General features: G+C 44.7%; 1 protein-coding gene across 4 annotated transcripts; it reads left to right on the top strand.

Moving 5' to 3' along the window:
• Positions 1-32: 32 nt before the first annotated feature.
• LOC132474898 (integrin-linked protein kinase) lies at positions 33-16,451 on the top strand. Of its 4 annotated transcripts, none has more exons than XM_060075804.1 (13): positions 33-151; positions 1,061-1,332; positions 9,144-9,309; positions 10,735-10,830; positions 10,931-11,027; positions 11,147-11,230; positions 11,483-11,568; positions 12,286-12,395; positions 12,623-12,750; positions 13,190-13,311; positions 13,827-13,926; positions 14,330-14,460; positions 14,836-16,451. In XM_060075804.1, exons 2-13 carry the CDS (start codon positions 1,244-1,246, stop codon positions 14,983-14,985), a joined length of 1,359 nt encoding a protein of 452 aa, XP_059931787.1. In that variant the 5' UTR covers positions 33-151; positions 1,061-1,243; the 3' UTR covers positions 14,986-16,451. The 4 variants fall into 4 exon arrangements, with proteins under 4 accessions (XP_059931787.1, XP_059931786.1, XP_059931784.1 ...); XM_060075803.1 differs by having other exon boundaries at positions 52-200; XM_060075801.1 differs by having other exon boundaries at positions 73-226.
• Positions 16,452-16,837: the final 386 nt, after the last annotated feature.

The following is a 16,837-nucleotide window of genomic DNA, read 5'->3' as shown; positions in this document are numbered from 1 at the left end:
ATAGCCTCCGGGAGTGAATATTGCAGTGCGCCATGCCGTCGCTCTCCCGTAGGGGGCGCAGTTGAGCGGTGGTAACGTCCCCTACGTCACCACGTCGTACGTACGGACGACAGCGAGGAGGGTGTGGACTTCGCGAAGCATTCAATCTCTGGTAGATAGCGTATATTTTCCTCCTATTAACTTTTGTGGCGTCTGAAAAGGTAAACAACCCCGGCACGTTCCACCGGTAAGGTATTCACCTGCTGGTTCATTCTGTGTTGCTCTCCTAATTGTGTTTATGGAGCCAATAACATGTGGATCGGTGGCCAGTATCATTAACTTCAGATGATTGAAACGTAAAAGCTCCGGGGGTTGAGATTCATTAGTAAGTTCGCTTTTTCTGCAAATGCTCTTTTGGCACTTTTATTTTTGGGTTGTTATTCTGGCTGCTAACGAACATTTTTGGGGTCCCACTGATACTGGGGTCGCCTCTGTGTTCAAGTTGGAAGCAACTAGCGGTTAGCAGAGTTAGCTCTGCATTCTGCACTCTGGGTGAGATAGAGTAGCCAGTCTGTGCTATCACAGCTAGCTGCTGCCAGTCTGACAATATGGTCTACCTGGTGTTCACGTTCAGGATAGTGTAGAGTACCTTCGACTCTTTGGCTGGTTTCAACGTTTGATTGAAGGACTGCCACCTGCTTGTATATGTGTATGTTTAGATGGACAATCTGGTGAGTTGGGTTTAGGATATGCAACCTCGATACCCATGTATCCTTCGTATGAACTCAGGGACGTTGAGTCATGGTCGACCTGATGCAAAAAAAATCATGCTGCAACAGATGGCTCAACTTTATACACCGCCAGTCATTTTAAGCCGATAGTATTGCTCACTGAAGGGTTTGCTTTGGTTTCCTGGTTCAGTGTTGTTTGCAGTGTTGATAGACTGTCATAAAAGAGTGTGATTCCAGCTGAGGCTGGTGTTGAATTGCCATTTATTTATTTTGTATACACACACACTATATAAGCTTTTCGAGACATTTTCAAGAGATCTAATTTGTATTCAATGTTTGTGGGGTTTCAGGGCTCCAGTGAGGTTCTCCTGAGGGTGTCCAAGGCTGCTTTGGACTTGGGACGGATGATCTCCCGATCCTTCTTGAATTCTTCTGGCAATCTGTCTTCTCCTCCCCACTTCCTCCAGTCCAACGACGTATCTGCCCCCAAAAGAGCCTGTGTAACCTAACAGAGGACGGGCGCAGCAGCAGTGATGGACGATATCTTTACACAATGTCGAGAGGGCAATGCCGTAGCGGTTCGTTTGTGGTTGGACAACACAGAGAATGACCTCAACCAAGGGTGAGTTATGTGTCACATTTCACTGTGGTTGGATGAGATGTGTCTTGCAACATCGTTTCACAGCACAGCTCTCAATAGCGTTGTACACACTGTTATGATTTCAATTGTCTAAGAGAGACCACTTCCGGAACTGTTGATTGTCCTTCCGTGGGGACTACTCCCAGTTCAATGCGGACCGAAAGGATGGAGAATATAAATTATAGGAAGGGAAAGAGGAAAACATTTGATATGTGTGATAATAACACAAGTAAGGGAGAGCAAGCAAGGGTATCTGAGGTGAGGACTTAGATTGAAAGAATAGTGCCTCAATATATGTACACTATACTAAACAGCATCTTATTCTGTACTACTAATGGGCCACTGGGTTCCACTATGTTTCAACCGATCTCTCCATTGCCCAATCTACAACCTCCCATTCCCAAGCAGTTCAAATGGCAATCATTTCCTTCAAACCTCATCTGTAGCTTTTTGTGATGAATATCTCAACAAGGTACCAATGTCACACAAATATGTGATGCTTGTACTGCATACCTGGCTGGAACACAGTCCCAGACACAAGCCGCTGCAAACCTCTATGAATGCTTGGCAGGCAGGTCATGTAGTGCACATAATAAGCAGTCAACAGGTTCAGAGCTGCCCTCACTATCAAACCTCAGTAGGCCGAGAGCCTGTGTTTAACAAACAGGGGCTGGTGATTATGCTTAGCTTTTTGTTTTTAAATGCTTCTATATGTGTGTCTAAGGTGAAGAGGGAGTAGAATAGGAAGGCAGTGTAATGAGTTGTATTCTGGGCTGGCAGACTGATTGGATAAATCAATGATCTCTCCTGTGATTGATTTCACGTGCACCCGGTTCCAGTTTCAGTCGGCGGTACAGACAAGAGTACATCAGTGATTTAACATACCACACGAATGGGACCAAAGTGCTTTTCTGTTTATGGCTGTCTGCGATGATGTTTCACATCAAATGTTTAATTTGATATTAGATGATATATTGTCGAACCTGAAACTGAAGCAGAGGATCTTGAGCAGAGCAGACTTCGTAAGTGAGTTATCCCGGGGCCTTCCTAGATGTGTCGTCAACAGTTTAGACTAATATTAGCATAAGGGAGAACCTAATCCCCCATTTGTAAACAGGAAATGCATACTTGGAACTAGTTTGAATCGACAATGTTTTGGCAATCTAATTTGTGTGACCTGTTCATGCTCTCATCTCATTCATTAAAGTTAGTGAAAGGTATTTTCCCCAAAATCTTTCCTAATAATTTTGAATTAACCTTATCTCTCTTGATTAAAAAATTGCAAAAATTAGATGTAGAAAGCATCTAAAAATGCTTTGTGACAATTTGCCTTTAAGTTGTTCTTGTGGAAAGACAGGAATCACTTTAAGGACAGAGGGACACACGCACGCACGCACTCGCTCATAATTCTTAGCAGTTCTCCATTAGCAGATTGCACATTAAGTTCCCTCTTCTCATCGATGTATCATCCCCTTTGGGCGAGGGCGAAGGAAAACCCACGCGCGGCAGCATTTCAACCGGCATCGCACAATCCAACATTTCATTCCTGGCCTGCACAAATAATGAATAATCACCTATCCCACTATGCTAGCTTATTTACACAAGTGTGGTTGCACATGAATTGATCCTGGACAGCCAGAGTGGCGGAGGAATGCTCTATCTCCTTAGAAGGACTAGTGCACACTGCTCCAGGAACTGTTCCTGGAGAAAGGAGCACGAGAGGGAGGGAAGAAAGTGTGTGTGTGTGTGTGTGTGTGTGTGTGTGTGTGTGTGTGTGTGTGTGTGTGTGTGTGTGTGTGTGTGTGTGTGTGTGTGTGTGTGTGTGTGTGTGTGTGTGTGTGTGTGTGTGTGTGTGTGTGTGTGTACGTCACTTTGACTGTGTTTATATGTGACCGTGTGTGTGACTCTGTGCGTGTGTGTAACTGAGTGTGGCCATAAGATGACCGTCTTAATCTTGCACTACTGCAGGAATGCACAAGATCTGCATCAGGGCAGTTCTCCCCCCTCCCCCGCTGCCGTGCTTCCGCTATCCCTCTCCCAGCGGCCCCAGATAGTGCCACTCATAACCCCCCCCCACACAGCTTCCTACACACCCACAGCACTGCAGTACTAGGAAGCCTGGGGGAAGTGCCTCCAAGCCTTAGTATGCAGCATTCATGTGTTTTTCATTCCCTCAGCCTTTTTATGCTATGCCTTTCTTTTTATAGTTTTCATTATGTAAAACCTTTTTTTTTTTTCGTCAACATCAACTTATAAATTGATGACATCATAGAGCTTTCGTTTCTACCACGGACATTACATCATCATGAACTAGGGCGAGCTTTTGATTCGCTAATTGGACATGACATGAGGAGGTCCAGAAGGGGGTGGTGCAGTTGCAGTCAATCAAAATGATTGCTAGGGACACATCTGCCATCCCTTGATATCGCCAAGGACATATCCCTAAAATACTCCCATAGGAAGGACTAGGATGATCTTAAAATCTACATGGACGAGACGAGATGCAGAAAATGTCTATAGTATAGGCTTCGTTTATGTATTTGTAATCAGTCTTGGCATGTATTCATTTGTGCCACCTTAGTAGAAAAACACATTTACACGAACAAATAAAACTACAGCCTACTTTTCTACGACAAGTGACGATATATTGCCCTCCTCTTACCTATTTAAACTAATGTTGGATAAACATTATTACAATTATTTTCAGGGATCCTTTTCAAATGACTCTCGCTGTGTGTTTTCGGTCCTTTGTATGCCTCATGGATAGCTCATGGAAACTTGTGATTTGCCTTAAGCCCAATTTATGGTTACATTGGGTTGAACTTAAAAATACAATTGTGGAAGTGTCATTCTGGCTGCATGTTATTCTTTCTACACTAGAGAATGTTATTCTTAGTTTTTGAGTTTCATATCATTTCAGCAGTGGTGTCTACAAAGACTCAAGTGTTCGACTGCCACGTCAACTTCCAGAGAAATAAAAGCAACTCAACTTTACCTAAAGCTATATTAATATACTTAATTTTAGCTTCTTCCTCAGAGCATCATTTTAGTTGGCTTGATCATTTTGTTTGCTTGGTATGATCCAAGACTTGTTTTCAACATCATCTGCTCACAAGTTATATATGTCAACAGGAAGATCTCTTCCCTTTCTGGCTGGTGACTCCAGAAAGTGACCCTGCTCACTTTCCCTCCATTGTGTCATGTTATACGAGGCATCAGTGATGTCGGGCCAGCGATAGACAGACGCTTGGAGAGAGAGAGCGAGAGAGACTGACAGACAGACAGCAGACAGACAGCAGACAGGGTGTTCCCGTCTTGCTGGTACTGAGCCCTGATGGCAGGTGGATGAGCCTGAAATAAATGAATCCGGGGGTGCTTAAAGGGCCTTGTGTGGATTGACTGGGCTCCCATGTGCTGTGTATGTTAAAGACACGGTCTCCAGTGAGACCAGCCCAAGTGGGTTTCTACTGTACGGTAGTTTAAAAAAGGATTTGGTATCGACCCAATCAATGTCATTGTGCATGTGTTGTGATGATTTCAGCCCCCCCCCCCCCCAAGTTTACTTTTGCACTGATGATTGAACTGATGATTGCTAGAGTTCGTTACGTCCCAAACAATGGGACGTAACGGCTTTTTCCGTCGGTAGTGTCACCGCCGTTTGTCTGGCGCTGGAACAGCAGATGATACGAAGGATGGACGGAGAGTCAGTCAACCTATTGGAACCCAATACGGGGATGGCAATTTATACCCTTTATGGGGATCCGCAATTTAAATACAAGGATAGATTGTCATAATATAATCAGCACAAATCTATATCTATATATATATATAGTGATATATATCAAATTGTGTGAGTGTTTAAATATGGTCGCTAGTGTTTACATGTGGTCGATAGTGTTTAAATATGGTCGATAGTGTTTAAATGTGGTCGATAGTGTTTAAATGTGGGCGATAGGGTTTAAATGTGGTCGATAGTGTTTAAATGTGGGTGATAGGGTTTAAATGTGGTCGATAGTGTTTGAATGTGGTCGATAGCGTGTAAATATGGTTGATAGTGTTTAAATATGGTCGATAGTGTTTGAATGTGGTCGATAGTGTTTAAATGTGGTCGATAGTGTTTAAATATGGTTGATAGTGTTTAAATATGGTCTAGTTTAAATGTGGGCGATAGTGTTTAAATGTGGTCGATAGTGTTTGAATGTGGTCGATAGTGTTTAAATATTGTTGATAGGGTTTAAATGTGGTCGATAGGGTTTAAATGTGGTCGATAGGGTTTGAATGTGGTCGATAGTATTTAGTGTTTAAATATGGTCGATAGTTTAAATGTGGTCGATAGTGTTTGAATATGGTCGATAGGGTTTAAATGTGGTCGATAGGGTTTAAATGTGGTCGATAGGGTTTAAATGTGGTCGAGAGGGGTTTACATGTTTAAATGTGGTTGATAGGGTTTACATGTTTAAATGTGGTCAATAGTGTTTAAATATGGTCGCTAGTGTTTACATGTGGTCGATAGTGTTTAAATGTGGTCGATAGTGTGTAAATGTGGGCGAGAGTGTTTAAATGTGGTCGATAGTGTTTAAATGTGGTCGATAGTGTTTAAATGTGGTCGATAGGGTTTACATGTTTAAATGTGGTCGATAGTGTTTAATTGTGGTCGATAGTGTTTAATTGTGGTCGATAGGGTTTACATGTTTAAATGTGGTCGATAGTGTTTATATATGGTCGATAGGGTTTACATGTGGTCGATAGGGTTTACATGTGGTCCATAGTGTTTAAATGTGGTCCATAGTGTTTAAATGTGGGCGATAGTGTTTAAATGGGCGATAGTGTTTAAATGTGGTCGATAGGGTTTACGTGTGGTCCATAGTGTTTAAATGTGGGTGATAGTGTTTAAATGTGGGCGATAGTGTTTACATGTGGTCGATAGGGTTTACATGTGGTCCATAGTGTTTCAATATGGTCGATAGTGTTTAAATGTGGTCGATATTGTTTAAATGTGATCGACAGTGTTTAAATATGGTCGATAGTGTTTAAATATGTTCTTTTCCCTCACTCTCCACCTCATCCCTAACTCTCCACCTCAAGCTGGTGTGTAGTGAGCGTTCTGGCACCGATTGGCTGCCGTGCATCACCCAAGTGGGTGCTACATATTGGTGGTGGTTAGTGAGGTCCCCACTTCACTTTAGGCGTCTTTGAGTGTTATTAATTATTATTATTCTTCATGTTTAACCTCTGTTTTCCTTTTATTCCTAGTCTGTTTTACATAGTTTTGAATGATGACTATATGCTCTGTAAGGTGACCTTGGGTGTCTTGAAAGGCGCCTCTAAATTAAATGTATTATTATTATTATTATAGCCATGGTCCAATAAGCAACATCAAACCGATTGTCATCCATAATCAGCTTGACTTGCAGTGAACCTTGAGCATTCAAGAAGCAGCAGATTCAACTCCACGCTACACCGATTCCCACACTCACAGACAGACTTCTGTTGTATCGCTCAAGTTATTGGCGATCTGTTCTCTCGGCAGACTCGTAGCGTAGAGCAGCCAGAGGAAATGGCACCTAGAGCAGGCCAGGTGTGGATGTCACGGGTCGCCCACACTCACACTTGGACGTCTCTCTCCTTCGACGCCTTCTCATTGGACCGCTGCCATGCGCACGTGCACGTGCATGCGCGTGCGTTTGTGCACGTTAGCCTTGAGAAGGGCGGCCTGTGAATCGGGTGTGAGGGGGCAGAGGGCTCGGATTCTTTCACGTTAGGCCACAATACGGCCTCAGTGCTCGCGCTACGCAGATGACACGAGCATGCACTCTGCTCTGCTCATAACTTCACCGCCAGCGTATGGGCCTGGGCGAGCAGACGGGGGACCAAGGCAGACCGCACTGCCGCTGCGCCTTCCCTCACAGGGGACCCAACAGAAGGGCTTTTGTGAGGGCCCCTTCGCTGAGTTACAGAAGCCCTGCAAAGTGTAGTGGGAAAACTCGGAGCTCTAAAGGAATAGTTTGGGGGAGAAAAAAATAATATGTGCTGGAATTTCCAGCTGTTCTTGTGGAACAGAGGGAGAGGGGAAAGAGAGTAGTAGACAGTGGGAGAGCATGCGTGGGAGGAGGTCAAGGCAAACAGTAGGCTAGTAGTATGACATAATACATAGTGGTGTGTGTGTGTGCACATGCTACGCTACGACTGACCTTCTAGTAAAGGAAGTCTCCCTTGCCCTTAAAAGGGCCCAACACTCCACGCTTGGACCTACTGTGTTCTTTTTTTTTCTCTTTTCTTTCACTCCTGTTTCCTAATTGCCTCTAGTTGCTGTCAGTCCTCCCTTGCTATTTCCCTTTCTCTGTTACACACACACACACACACACACACACACACACACACACACACACACACACACACACACACACACACACACACACACACACACACACACACACACACACACACACACACACACACACACACAGAGAGAGAGGAATTCTCTCTCTCCCCCCCCCTCCATCTCTATCTGAACTCTCTACTATCTCTGAAAGTATGAAAAGGATGCCTTCTGTCTGTCAGTCCGATTTGTAGTGGTTCAGAGTCTGCTATAGCGGCTGATACAAACAGACAGATACCTGTGTCGGGAACATATTCTCTCTATTCCCCTCTAGCGTCTGCTATTCTGGGGCCTCTAGTCTGACAGAGGTGCTGCCCTCACCCATGCAGGATGACAGGATGATCCTGGCTAGATGTAGCCGTGCCTCGCTGCGCTTAATAAGCCCAACCCTGCCCACCACAGTGGTTTCCCCTGCTTTATAAAAACACACGGACCTGTTTGGGGATAGAGTCTATGTGTTGTTCTTACTAAAAAGCTGTTATTGCTAAAAAAAAAAAAGCTTTGTGTTTGTGGCTAGAATTATTTTTAATGGCTTAAACGACAAGAAGACGCATCTGGGTCTCGACTGTTTGTCGGAAAGCTTCCATTTTAAGTGATTAAGCTTGTGCTGCTGTTGCGTAACTCGTGATTAGGACATGTGTTGAGTCATCGTTTCATCACGGGCGACTTCCTCAGTCTGATCATGTTTACATCTATCAGGCTGTCGCTATGGGAACAGTCGTTAGGGAATCAGGCCTTCCGGTTCTGAAACTATTATTCTGATGCACTAATGTAGGGGATCTAATTAACCAAATCCATCCTAATTACCAACAGGTGCCATTCATTTAAAGAAGGATCCTTAAATCTTATTGTTCCAGGGTCTTAGTCAGCTGCTGTTCTGGATCATTACTTCCCAGTAAAGTCATGCAGCGTAATCAGAGATAAGATGGTTTGACGAGGGAGGATACATGCTCGGACTGGCCTCTAATATTAACCGCAGACTGCTAGACATATCCTATGGCAGTCGGGTGAACCGCTTAACGTCGGAGGCAAAGTGACTGCACTCTGCTTTCCAATCATATGATTCTAGACCTATGTTAACCTGGCTTCGTTGTTGGCATGCTAGTTCTTTATTAGTAGTTTGATTTCATTAACCACCAGTTCTTGAATTAAAACATTAATAGCTCATTTGTAGCAGATGCTTTTATCCAAGGGGATAGTGCATTCAGTTCAGTCCTGCGCAGGTTGGTCTCAGGCCTCTTGCTCAGTGAATGAACATGTCCACATCTAAGGAACAGGTAGACTGTGGTTCTAATCAGCGAGTCCAACAGCCTGACCAATGGTCTGACCTGTTACCGGTCTTTCTATGGTGTGCTAATAGTCTCTCTCTCTCTCTCTCTCTCTCTCTCTCTCTCTCTCTCTCTCTCTCTCTCAGGGACGACCACGGCTTCAGCCCGCTGCACTGGGCGTGCAGGGAGGGCCGCTCCAGCGTGGTGGACATGCTCATCATGCGCGGCGCTCGCATCAACGTCATGAACCGCGGCGACGACACGCCCCTGCACCTGGCCTCCAGCCACGGGCACCGCGACATCGTGGGCAAGGTGGGGCGCGCGCACGGGACTTGGGTTTGAATGTGCTGCCGGTCTGAGGTGTGATGTCCAGGCCGAGCGGTTGGTGGCATGGAAGCCATTTTAAATACTGAGTACATGTAAAGGATTCACAGAGCTTGGATTCACAACGTTGTACCCTTCGGTTTAAACCGCAGAAGAAATACAATTGCACAACAAAAAAAACGGACGATCGTGTTGCAATGTTTACGAATCGCATATCGTGCCTGCACTCAAACATTGCCGTAATGTGGTCTTCTGAAGTCCCTGCCAGATCCTGTCCCCATTAAATATGAATGTGTGCCATTTGGGCGAGGCTTTTATCCAAAGCCTCCTGCAGTGCAGTGAGTGGAAGCGTTCTTCTCTTACGTGGGCCTAGGAATTAAATCCCCAATGGTGGCAGTATCCATGCCATCAATGCCTTTGAGAAAGACCCTTCATGGTATCTTGTGGGTTTATTCACACCATTCAACACCCAAAACAACTGAAACTGTTGTGTAATGTTAATTATTAATGTGTTGTGGGATCTTTGTTATGGTGTGCTTAACTGGTTCACAGCAATACAACCGTTCCTTCTCAGCATTTCATAGCTCAGTGTGTTTTAAGAACGATTCCCCTTTAGAAAGCTAAAGCTAAAGGAGAATGTATTGACATTTCTTCCCTGTAAACAGTTCTCTGACATTATCTTTGGTCGTCGAGACGGGGCAAGCCGGGGATGGTTTCTCGTCATCGGTGGCGTGCTTTGTTTGTGACCGCCTGCGTAAATGTTTATTCAGGCTATAGGCGATGCTGAGGGACAAAAAACCTCTTTAATTGAGCAGGGAAAATGTCCCCCAGACACAGAGAAGCAGCTTGCGACTTGCAGGTCGCTAGCTCGTCAAATCTTTACTTCCCAAATAGCGGATTTATGTGTTGCTGCAAGGGTTTTGTTTTTGCAACTGAGGCTTGCCAAACCCCGGGGGTGTGTCATTTGTACAACCGATGCAATTAGAAAGGGCTTGTCTGCTCTTGGTGCAGTATTGTTTACCAGGGAAATATGCATTAGCAAGCTGTGTTGATGTTCACATTTTGTATGGATTATAGCTAGTAGTTGATATGATGTTGGGGTTAGGTCATTAAGAAGATAATAATAATAATTTATACATTTTCTGTCACGGTTGCTCTTGGTTTCTACGATTAGTTATTGTGTTTGTTGTTGGACTTCTGCAGGCCACTACTATTGAGACTGAGAGTCATAATATTACTAAATGATGTACCCTCCGGAATGTAACCGGAGACGGAATAAACCACAGCCTTCCAGGATGGATTAGGTAGCTGGAATTCTCTCTGTCTAGCCAAAATGGATAGACAGAGAGATAGCCTGGTTTATATAAGCAACACAACATAATAATTTTCCACTTTGTCTTCTTTTTTTTCAAGCTAATACAGTGCAAAGCGGACACAAACACTGTGAACGAGCACGGCAACACACCACTGCACTACGCCTGCTTCTGGGGTCAGGACCTGGTGGCTGAGGTGAGTGCGCCCCCTGGTGGACCATTATCACAGCATTCGTTTTTATGCTGCTCTCGCTTACACTGTTTCTCCCCCCCCCCCCCCCCCCCCCTCACTTCAGGACCTGGTAACTAACGGGGCACAGGTGAGCATCTGTAATAAATATGGACAAACCCCCATGGACAAGGCCAAACCTCACCTGCGGGAAATCCTTAAAGGTCAGCGCCAATATTTATTTATTATTTATTAATAGTTAATCGCGCAAGGTTTTATCTTTTAACGGCTCGACGTTTATTCAATGACTTGTTGTTAACTTCGTCTTCTCCTGAATCGACAGAGAAAGCAGAGAAGTTGGGGCAGAACTTGACCAAAGTTCCCTTCAAGGACAGCTTCTGGAAGGGCACCACCAGAACCCGACCCAGTGAGTACCACCCATTAATTAGCGTCACCGTTTCCATCCCTTGTTCCCCTTATGCGTCCCGCTGGGTTTCACTGTGTTGATTCTGGCTGATGACTCCGCTGACAGCTGGATTTCATATTTGAATACGGTATAGTAATAATAGCATTTACGCTAAAATAGTAGTATTTCCACCACCATGGAAATATCTATACTTTCATGTCTCGGAGGGCTTTTGTGAGTGTATTCTACCGGGTTTGTGCTCTGTGTTCGTAGGGAACGGCACCCTGAACAAGCTTGCTGGTGTGGACTTCAAGCAACTCTCACTCTTGGCCAAAATTAACGAGAACCAGTCTGGAGAGGTAGGCTGCTGCCCCCACACCTTCTTCCCCCATCGCTGTAGAGCAGGGATGGGCAACTTTCATGATAAAGAGGGCCACATTTTTCATCATAACCATCGGAGGGCCACATGACTGCACACTTCAACTAAACGTGAGCTGAGAGAAGCTAAACAATTTTGAATTTGGTAGATATGATTTCCTGTATTCTGGTGCATTTTGGGGATGGCCACTACCTAAAAAATCATCCAGAATCATAACCTATGTACGGTATGTTAATTGAACCAACATACATTCATTTCATGTTTTCCATGCTCAAACAGCCACATGAATGGTCAGTATTTTTATCAGTGCAAAGGGCTCACATACATCATCATTCAATGAAGTCAAGCAGTTGTAGTAGTTGTAGTGGCGACTTAAGTGGATATCTTTAATGACTGATATCGCTTCTAAGCAAACTAGACGCATGGGTTTGCCTTCGAATTCTATGAATTCTTCTCATCTTTCTTGACCGAGTTTTCTGTAACTCGATCAATTATTATTATTATTATTATTATTATTTTTTTTTTTTATGTGCGGGCCTGACTGAGTGAGGATGCGGGCCGCACTGAGTGAGGATGCGGCCCGCGGGCCGCAAGTTGCCCATCCCTGCTGTAGAGTCACTGTGCTTCAACGTTAGGGCGTCGTGCTGGTCTCGGTGAGTGAAAGCTCTGACATTGGTGTCTTTTTCCCCCCTTAAAGTTGTGGCAGGGGCGTTGGCAAGGCAACGATGTGGTGGTGAAGGTGCTAAAGGTTCGCGATTGGACAACGAGGAAGAGTAGGGACTTCAACGAGGAGTATCCAAAACTTAGGTTAGTGTATAACGCCGATATATTACTGCAATGCTGCTGTAATACGTCTCTCTGTCACATTGTTGTGTGTTTGTCTTTCATTCTGTGTTTTTATTTCATTTCATTACGTCCTGTTGATTTCATTGCGTCCTGTTGATCCAAAACACTGTCGGGTTTGTCTATTTTTTGTTTTTTTTCTGTCTGTCTTCCTTTCCCCCCCCCCCCCCCCCCCCCCACCCCCATCTCAGGATCTTCTCTCACCCAAATGTCCTCCCCATGTTGGGCGCATGTCAGTCTCCTCCGGCCCCCCACCCCATCGTCATCACCCACTGGATGCCTTATGGCTCCCTGTACAACGTTCTGCATGAGGGCACCAGTGAGTACTCCTCCTCCTCCTCCTCCTCCTGCTCCTCCTCCTCCACTGGATCCCCGGAGGAGGGCCGGGCACCTCCTGATCTCTGACCACCAATGTTACATGTTGAGCTGTGTTTAGGGCGCTATGCTGTCTGCTTTGGTTTGTGTACAACTAAATGTTTGGGTGTCAGTCACATCTCCCAGCTGCTCTGGGAAGACGCCCTTTTCACTCAAAGAGACCGTCCTCTTTGTTGTCCAGAGAATGTGTTTGTTTGTCCTTTGCTTTGGCTTTGCAGACATTGTTTACCTCACCAGTCTTTTTTGCGTGTTTTGCATTATGTTCTCTGTTTTTAAGTTGTGTTAAACGTTTCATTTCAAGTAAAAAACAAAGCCTTGCCCAGTAGTTGTCCATCCAGTCTGAGAATATATAAACTGTTTGTTTATTCTTATTCCTTCTCCAGATTTTGTGGTGGACCAGACGCAGGCAGTGAAGTTTGCGCTGGACATTGCCTGTGGAATGGCCTTCTTGCACACGCTGGAGCCCATGATCCCTCGCCACAGTCTCAACAGCAAGAGTGTCATGGTGAGCCCCCCCGTGGGACTGACAGGATAGGACCTTATCAGACACAACATGGTCAATCATATTGGAGTCATGGCCATTGAATGTGTTGAAATATTGATAGGATAGGATGCACTAGAAATGGGGGGGGGGGGGGGGATATGTAGAAAAACATTGTTTTTTATGAAGATGGATGGATATAAAGCAGGCTATAAGTCTTTCAGAGATTTAGAAGGTGAGAAATCAACCAACATGGAAGAATGATTGACTATTTACCCTAGGCTACTCACGTTTATACTATGTGTTCTCTTTCAAAGGTGAAAAATGTGGTGTCTTTGCATTTTCAAACGTGAAAATGCAAAGACGTCTGCCATATTCAGAATTAACCTCAACATGAGCAGAGCAGAGCAAAGATCTTTTAATCCATAGGGTCGTGAATGTATTATAAACATTCGTATTTACCCTCTTCATTTAGAAGCGTTAATATGTTGTAGCGTCGTATTTAATGCATTAAATCCATTCATATGTCCCCTCTCCAGATCGATGAGGACATGACGGCCAGGATCAGCATGTCAGACGTTAAGTTCTCCTTCCAGTGTCCCGGCAGGATGTACTCCCCCGCGTGGGTCGCCCCTGAAGGTAGGTCCTCCTCACCCCGACCCCTACCCCCATGTTGTTCCTAAAACCTCTCAAACACAAAGCAATAGCTCAGGGCCTTACTGCTGCACGGAGCACTTGAGTTCAGTTCAGACTTTATCTGGCACCTATTGCACTCCTAATCGCACTCCCCAGATCTCTCTCTTGTGGGTTTTTTCCTTGGCCTTCAGAGAGCTGAGGCTTGGGGAGTGTTGTATAATGCGGTCTGGAAAGCTCTTTGTGACCATCTGCGATTACGGGTGTACAAATAAAAAGGGAGTTGAACCATTGTTAAATGATTCGACCGGTTTAATCTCACCGCATATTTAGAGAAACAGATCAGATTCCACCGCACCACGACCACAGCTCTGTGTGTTTACCGACGTTGTGTTTGTGTGTCCATCAGCCCTGCAGAAGAAGCCCGAGGACATCAACCGTCGCTCCGCGGACATGTGGAGCTTCGCCGTGCTGCTGTGGGAGCTGGTCACCAGAGAGGTGCCCTTCGCTGACCTCTCCAACATGGAAATAGGCATGAAGGTAAATATGGACCAAGACCTTCTCAGTGGTGGTGTCTTGTGTCTGGATATGTCCACATCCAGATAAAGCTCCAGATAGACATGTGGCTCACACCCCGGTATTAAACCTGCAATCTCGGGTGACCCCTTCTGATTGGATTTCAATGTCCCACTCCCCATTCCAAGGGTGCCTCACAGTATTCCTACATTGCAGTCTAAATAAGGGGAAACTTGAGTGACTATTTAGGTCACTCAGGTTAGATTTTGTTTTGTTATTATCATCAACTATCATGCATAATCTCAGCTAAACAAAGGCTCGTATTTGAGACAAAGGCATTATAAATCCTGTTAAGATACTTCCTAATGTGTGTGTGTGTGTGTGTGTGTGTCTGTCCAGGTGGCCCTGGAGGGTCTGCGGCCCACCATCCCGCCGGGCATTTCCCCCCACATCTGCAAGCTGATGAAGATCTGCATGAACGAGGACCCGGCCAAGAGACCCAAGTTCGACATGATCGTGCCCATCTTGGAAAAGATGCAAGACAAGTGAAGCCCCTCCGCCCCTCCCGCGCAGCCCCCTCCTTGAACGAGCCCCTGGGGGGAAACCCCGCTTTTCCCTTGCCCGTCGTGGTGCTGGACCGGTGGTGCCTTAAAGCCCTTCTCTCTGCCACTCCGCCGCTGCTCTCCGTACCGCTGTACCGCCGGCTGCTGCCCCCACCCCGGCAGCAGGCACTCGTTTTTTTTTAACCTGTTTTATGATTTTAAACATTTCCTTTTTTTGGGTTACGTTCTCCTCCGTCTGTCGTCGTGACTTCTGCGTTTTTATCCATGTGTTGATCTGGACTAGCTTAGTGTGGACGCTCCGTGGACGCTCTGTGGTGGTCGTGGTTTGTGGCCGTGTTGTGGGACCAGCGGTGGTCCGAGTGAGACCCCCCCCCCCCCCCCGTCACGCCGCCTGCATAGATTATGAAGCCTCGTTTCTCTCTCTTCGTGGAAGTGGATCCCTATCCGTCGCATTTTGAACCACCGGCTCCGTAGGGTAGAACGGGGGGGTCTCTGTAAGAAGAGACGCTATTAAGCTTATCCAAAGCCTGTCTTGTGAAATCATGTTTGATGTCTCTTTGTTGTATTGATAATAAATTGTATACAATCTGGGAGGAGGGGGAGACCGAGCGTTTAGTAATTAACTTTATTTAGGACATGGATGTGAACGAGTAGTTCCCACGTGAATACGTCTACTGGATGGTGTCTTGTAGCTCGGCTTTATTTCCGCCTTATTTGCCTCCACCGTCACCTGCTGGAGCTGTAAAACCGAACAAATAAGTGTTGATGTCGAATGCATCAAGTTCGGATACGTCGCCATCAAAATGTATTCCTTCCTTTGTCGAGTAATGTCCAATGGGGTACATTTATAAATAACTGTATTCATATAATTCTGATGATTCATTACTTATGTCTCTAAAATGTATAGTCATTTCTGGATTTTTATACAAATCCCTAATAAGATACATTGCCATCATTGCACCATTATGCCCAGGTTAAAAAAGTATCGATAAAGTTTATTTTTCAATTTCTCTGCAGAATGAGCTTGGGAAATGCAGCAATTAACACCTGTTTTTATATGTATTACGTTGCACTGATTATTTGCAGATACGATTGCTTACTGCTGCTTCGAGAAAGTCACAATCACAATCATTGTATTTGCTTTGTTCTTAAATATATGGGGAACTTCCTTCCTCCAAATCAAATCTTGTTTGTGTGAAAAGGTTGTTGGCAAAATCCAGTGACATCTTGCCAAAAGGGTTTGACCACACATCCGTCTGTCTATGATGTCACTTCCTTTCCTGCCATAACTTTGTTGTTGCTTTGTTCTGAGATATTTTTTACTTGTATTGTTTTGTGTATTCACCGGTTTGCTTGTTTGTGCTGAATCACAGGGTTAAAGCCAAAATCAAGCATGTCTTAAACAAATATGTATTTATAAATAAGGATATTAAAAAGAAACCGATGTCTTGACTTTTCTATCTTATTTTACTCCCAACTCTTGGCAGTGGCAGGTAGACCTTTACGATTTCATACTTGACTTTGCATCATCCTATACATGTTAAATTACTGTTAAAATGTATTTATTGTTACAGTAACGGTTCGGCTTGACAACTGCAGTGATCCTTTAAAGCCTAAAGCCTAACCTAAAGCAGCCTTTTTTAGAATCAAGATTTGATTAGTCTCTGATCGCAACTGTCAATGTCAAGGACACTGCCATTTTATTGAATACAGGGGGACAAAACCGAAATATGCAGCCAATAAACTTTTATATTAATTTAGTTAAACATTTTGGATTATAGCTAGAAATACAACTAAATGGTAGAGAGAAGTTACACAAGACACGCATAAATATTTTT

This window comes from Gadus macrocephalus, chromosome 16, assembly GCF_031168955.1.
Source record: "Gadus macrocephalus chromosome 16, ASM3116895v1".
NCBI classification, from domain to species: domain Eukaryota; kingdom Metazoa; phylum Chordata; class Actinopteri; order Gadiformes; family Gadidae; genus Gadus; species Gadus macrocephalus.
Note: the sequence above shows the minus strand (reverse complement) of the source record. Positions and strands in the feature narration are given on the sequence as shown.